The sequence below is a fragment of the Poecilia latipinna genome, unplaced genomic scaffold (assembly GCF_001443285.1).
Source record: "Poecilia latipinna isolate Pla-1442-1.1 unplaced genomic scaffold, P_latipinna-1.0 Scaffold21, whole genome shotgun sequence".
In the NCBI taxonomy this organism is placed as follows: Eukaryota; Metazoa; Chordata; class Actinopteri; order Cyprinodontiformes; family Poeciliidae; genus Poecilia; species Poecilia latipinna.
The window spans coordinates 292,446-298,633 of record NW_015112637.1 but is presented as its reverse complement, the minus strand read 5'-3'; the positions used below and the strand labels follow the sequence as shown (position 1 = coordinate 298,633).

The following is a 6,188-nucleotide window of genomic DNA, read 5'->3' as shown; positions in this document are numbered from 1 at the left end:
CCTGCCGGGGGGGAACGCCCAAAAGAATATGTTTGGCCCCCCCCCCCCCCCCCCCCCCCCCCCCCCCCCAAAAAAAAAGCATTTTATTTCTTGTGTTGTAAGACCATAAACTATTTAATTTCATGATCATAATATTTAGCTCTATTTAACATTGTTTTTCTTTTCATACCGGGGATGGATTTCTACTTATGATAGAGTATGACACATTTTTTTTTATCACAGGAGAATTTTCCTGATTTTTGGCTTTGCAGAAAAAAAAATGGTTTTACATAAATCCAAATAATAAGATGAAATACTATGACTTTTCATTTATGTAATCAGTGCACATATTTCTGAAATTGCAGGATGTGAACTTCAATATGTTGGATACAACAGAAGTTGGACTATTAAAAAGTGTGGAGCAGTTGCTTTCAGACATTTTTATTCCCACACTGAGGAAAATAAACCATGGCTGGGGTGATCTGGCTAGTCCTCAGGCCCAGAGTGTAAAACAAGAGTTCATATCTTCACTTGAAAGCTTTGTGTCTGTTCTGGCGAGTGCACAGGAGAGTCTACAAGAAAAGGTGCGTAACAGACGCCACTTTACAAATAAATTAGAAAGATTGTAACAGCCATCTAATTCAAATCACATTAATAGCAATTATTGTAACCCTATGAACACAAGAGATATTTAACATTTAAAATAAAGGGTAAAGAATATTAAAGCTATGGAAATAGCTTTGACATTTATTTGAAGTTCATGTTCTTTCTGTTGAACATCTGTACTCTAAGCAGAAAAAAAATGGATATGCATGCAGAAACTTGCATCCAGATGAAAGAGAGAGGAAAAAAAAATCTTTTGTTTTCCCTCCAGGTTACCTTGAAGGAGTGTGACACGTTTGACTTGCGGGTGTTGAAATCCCCAGCAGATTACATGGCAGCAGCCAACAGCGCAGAAGCCACAGAAAAAATAGAAGCCTGTGTGAAAGTTTGGATCAAACAGATAGAACAGGTGAGAAAACATTCTCCAAGGTATCACCATTTATATTTCACATTGAAACTAGCTTCAGTCAGGTTGGCTTTTCTGTTCTGCTGAACTGCTTAAGGACAGGATTTGAGTGATGATTCATTTTCTGTCTGCTTGAATTGTCTATGACAAAGCAGAATGCATCAACAATATGATAAAAACATAACTTGATCTATAAAGAAAAAAATAAAACTGGACAACAAGTAAATGCTGTTGTTAAAGTTTATCAGTAGAGGTAGCCCAATACGTATCAACTGCCTAATAAATTACACCGATGTTTTGACATAATGGCTCCTGGCATTATGTAACCACTCAGCTAATAACCACAGACATTTTTTTTTCTTCCTCGTTTTTTGTGCAAGTTACAGAAAATCGGTGAACTTTATCCATGGAATAAATGAAATATCCCTAAATTTACTGTGAAGTCTTTGAATGCACAGAGAAGACCTTTCAATCTGCAATTTATGTTAGGGCTCAGGGAACACAGCAATACCTAATCATATTTAGTTTTGAGTTAGAAAGTTGGCAGCCTAGAATATCAGCTAGGGCCTGATTCGATTTTTAAACATCAATCACTGCAGCAAAAAATATACGTCTACTGTGTAATCACTATGTGTACATTTCAAAGTTTGGACAAAACAGTCTGCCCAAAGTGTCCTGCAACTTAACTCCACGATTTCCAGATGAATATGTTCTTGGTTTGTAAGAATTAATTACACACTGTATAAATTGAGTTAGCAAATGCAGCATATAGGTTTGTTCTCCAGGTTCTCGCAGAGAGTAACCAGCTCCGTAAGGAGGCTGACGACCTCGGGCCTCGTGCTGAACTGGACCACTGGAAGAAACGAACGGCTCGCTTCAACTATCTTTTGGACCAGCTCAAAACTCCGGAAGTCAGTGCTGTACTGGGTGTTCTCCTACTGGCCAAATCTAAACTCATTAAGGTCAGAAATGATGCTCATTCGTGACTGGGACATGCACCACATGTTGAAAAGATGTGAACTGCCTAAGTGAACTTTAATTTTATTCTTCTAAACTTTATATGTACATTTTCAATTAATAATATACAGCAATGCATTAAGCATAAGAAGTGTGTTTACATTTTTTTTGTTTTATTTTTTTTTTGTTTTTTGCTTTAGTCATGGCGGGAACTAGACGTAAGGATTACTGAAGCAGCTAATGAGGCCAAAGACAACGTGAAGTACCTCTACAGCTTAGAGAAGTTCTTTGACCCACTCTACAACAGTGACCCTGTAAGTAAAAAAATAAACAAACAAAACAAACATGTGTCATGTTTCTTTGTCTGAAAAATGAACCAAACATTCCTCAAACTTGTTATGATTTTACAAAAGGAAAATATTTCTCCTTCCAGGTATCAATGGTGGATGCCATCCCTGGTTTGATCAATGCCATCAAGATGATTCACACCATTTCTCGCTACTATAACACATCTGAAAAACTAACATCACTCTTTGTTAAGGTACTTCAAATTCGGTGGTTACTTTGTTCTAATCCAAATTTGGACGCTTCTGATGTAGCTTTTAATGCCTCTAAATACAATCAACTCAAAGGAAGGATGCATAGCAGCAGTAAATAGGTGGAATATGTGAGCAAAGTGATGTGAATGTTTTAAAATCTGTACACATGATAAAATTCTCAGACTGAAAATAATTGACAAAACCTAATGTACTTCCAGGTCACAAATCAGATGATAACTTCTTGCAAAGCCTACATCACTAATAATGGTTCCAATTCAATATGGGACCAACCTCAACAAGAGGTTACTGATAAAATCAAAGCTGCAATTCATCTAAATCAGGTATTGGGTATTCCTTATTGAAATAACTGTTTTTTTTTATATTCATCAGGTTTTTTTTTGTTATGCATTTGTCCCCTATTATGATTTCTTAGATGTGGTTTCAATTTAGTTCTGTCTTCGAACAAACAGTCCTGGTATTACGGTTTGTAAGTCAAGTCAGCCAACCAACCCAGCTGCATCAGTTGGATGAAGATGAGTTTGCTTTGTTTCAAACTGTGTTGCTCAGGAGTACCAGCTGTGTTTTCATAAAACCAAGGAGGAGCTGGAGCAATCTCCATCTCAGAGAAAGTTTGACATCAGTGAGATGTACATCTTTGGGAAGTTTGACACATTCCAGCGACGTCTCAACAAGATCCTCAAAATGTTTGACACCATCTCCACCTACTCTGCACTTCAGGACTCCAAGATTGAAGGACTTGAAACAATGGCTACCAGATTTCAAGTAGGTGTACAGTATCCCCAAATCAAAATTATGAAGTTCTTCTCATGGTGCAGAATTGAATTCCATAAAATGTTGATGTTATTTCTGCTAGCTGAACCTGAGCTGTAGCAGTTTTCACTTTCTTGCGGGTGAAAGATAATAGATCAGAATCTGCTTTAATGGTCAAGATTGTGAGTACGAAAAAGGAATTTGACTTTGGTTTCAAATGCTCACAGCTTACAGGCGTTAGGTATAAATATATGAACCTTATAGAAATTGTACATGAACCATATGTGTTTACATGAAAGTAACATAAATTTAGCAATTACTTGAAATATATTTCAGAAACAGAAAAAAAATGTGTGGCGTTATAATAGGCAGGCTTTCATTGGCATCTACTAAGAGTTTTCTTTGGTGAAAACATGAAAAATGTGTTTTGTATGTAGAAAATTCCATACTATCATACTATTGGGGTAGTTTAATTAGCAATAAACCATTTAAAGAGGGCTTTCATCATAGTTCTCTGTTCTTATAATGTGCATTGCATTTTTATCTTTTTATATTTTAATAGAACCAATAGCTTATTAAGAGTCTTTTAATCTGATTTGCATTTTTTTTTCACCACACTCTGGAAATTCATCTCTGTTTCATTATAGTGATTATAAAACTGGAATCAAAGAGCATTTCATCTGAAATGTCACCACAGTCAGAACATTTGCTATCCAAACATTGTCTTCATTACCTTACTAAACTATGTACAATCAGTGCAGCTCATTTAAAATAATTAAATCTGCCTGCACAATTTCTATTATAGTGATAGATTTATTCCCCAGTTCTTTGCTTTGGAGATTGTGTTGCCTTTTGCCCTCGATTATAAAATGATGCTGGAATTAAATGAACAAGCAAAATTAGAATGCATAGTTTTACCTTGTGGATATATTAATGTGAGCTATACTGTTTGTTCTTTTGCTTCCTTGGATGTACAGTCTGCAGAAATGCAGGCAAAATGGGAGGTAATTTTTCATCATGGTCTTTACTACTTATCAATGCATGATCTATTTTAAGTTTTGTAGTTTGCAACTTGCAGTGGTAGATCTAATATCTACAAACTATTTCAGTGCATTTATTTAATGACAATATTAACTGCATGGAACATTGACATTGGTAAATTATTTTAATTCGTTCCATTTTTTCTTAGTTTTATCTTAATTGTCCATTGCAAAATAAAATTGCCTTTTTTGGATAATATTTTTCTTCTATACTGTTTGTAAACATTTAATGCTATTTTGCAGTTAATACTTTCAATTCAGTCTGTGTAGTCTCATAAGTGACACTACATAGATTCATTTATGAGACTATGTATCCCATTGAGACTACTCAGTGGAATACAGTGTTTTGTGATACATAGCTTAGCCAACAATTCTTAACTTGTCTTCTTGTGTGTAATTAAGCATTAGTGGTAACAGGTCACAAGAGACAGGCATTTCCAGTAATCAGACCAGTTTAAGGAATAGAAAAGTTTGATCTCAGTATGAGTTTTGTGATTTACCGTTGAGGTGCTGTATCTTGAAAACCATCTGTTTAACTTCACTTCTTCACATGACTTTGTGTCGGCCACTACGTAAAATCCCAGCACATTGAACACATAAAACACATCGAAGAGGTTGTAACATGACAAAATGTGAAAAAGTTAAAATGCTTTTGAAATGCATTGTATAATTGTGCTGTCTTGTGAGGTGTAATGTTTTAATTGATATTTAGAGGTATTTTCCTCCCACCACCTGCTTACTGACACATTTGTAGAGAGTTCAAATTTAGAATGTAGCATATTTTAAGTGATAAAAGCTTTTTTTTTTTTTTTTTTTTTTTTTTACCCCTAAAAAACTGTCAGTCTGAAAGCATGCTTGGTATACAACTTACCCCCTCAACTGAATTTGATTTTATGTTTGTGTCTGACAGGCTATAGTGTTGAACATGAAAAAGAAGAATTACAGTTTTCTAGACCACAGAAAAACTGACTTTGATGTTGATTTTGAGGAATTCTGCAAAAGCACTTCTGAGCTCCATGTAAGTAATTTGCAAAGTCATCAAATTATATCGTCTGGTCTAAACTGATTTATCTATAGGTGAATAGCTGCATTAAATTAGCAATTAGTATTTTCCATGTGAGCATGGAGAATCTGAAAGAAATGCAATTGAGGTACTGTAAGAATAAACGATTGGTTTCTTTTTGAAGACAAGCCAGCCTTGGCAGATTTGGTTTTATGTGCTATATACATTTAGGTGAAATGGAAAAAGATGCATACTGTGTTTTTTGTTGTTTTCTTTCCTATCTTTAAGACATATTTGCAATCAAGGTTAGACTTGTTCACTGATTTTAGTCTAGGTAGGAAATTAGATTTAGATATTAAATATTGAAAATATTGGCCACTCTGCCCGGAGACATTGTTTTAGACTGCAATCAGTGGATTTCAGAGTTGATTAACACTTTGTGACAGACTCTTCTCCCTATTCAATAATCATTGCTGCTTTCTGTGTTTGTTTTTTTCTAGAACCAACTGAAGGCTTTCATGGATAACACGTTTGAAAAAATTCAAAATACAGAAAGAGCTTTAAATGTGCTGAAAAAATTTGAAAGGTGACTTGGACTCACATTATCTATTTATTTTGTTGCTTAGTTTTTAGGGTTGATTAAATGCAACTTGCCTCTATGTTTTTGTCCTGCTGGAACAGACTGGGCATTCCTGATCTTGGAATTAATGAAAAGTACCAGCACATCTTGCAGAACTACGGTCGGGACCTTGAAATGGTTTCCAATGTCTATGCAGAGCAAAAATCGGACCCTCCTGTTGCTAGGAACATGCCACCAGTGGCGGCTCGGATCATGTGGGCTCGGCAGCTGTACAGCCGGATTCGAGCTCCCATGAATCTCTTTGAAAAGG

The 6,188-nt window shown here is 35.5% G+C and overlaps 1 protein-coding gene across 1 annotated transcript in view; it reads left to right on the top strand.

The window, feature by feature from the left end:
* dnah5 (dynein, axonemal, heavy chain 5) overlaps positions 1-6,188 on the top strand; it is a 93,308-nt gene that overhangs the window by 17,219 nt on the left and 69,901 nt on the right. Inside the window, exons 5-15 of the mRNA XM_015035576.1 lie at positions 345-563; positions 854-991; positions 1,774-1,950; positions 2,146-2,259; positions 2,379-2,486; positions 2,703-2,825; positions 3,052-3,267; positions 4,233-4,259; positions 5,206-5,313; positions 5,799-5,884; positions 5,980-6,187. Coding sequence (XP_014891062.1) covers positions 345-563; positions 854-991; positions 1,774-1,950; positions 2,146-2,259; positions 2,379-2,486; positions 2,703-2,825; positions 3,052-3,267; positions 4,233-4,259; positions 5,206-5,313; positions 5,799-5,884; positions 5,980-6,187 — 1,524 coding nt within the window. The remainder of the gene's footprint in view (positions 1-344; positions 564-853; positions 992-1,773; positions 1,951-2,145; positions 2,260-2,378; positions 2,487-2,702; positions 2,826-3,051; positions 3,268-4,232; positions 4,260-5,205; positions 5,314-5,798; positions 5,885-5,979; position 6,188) is intronic.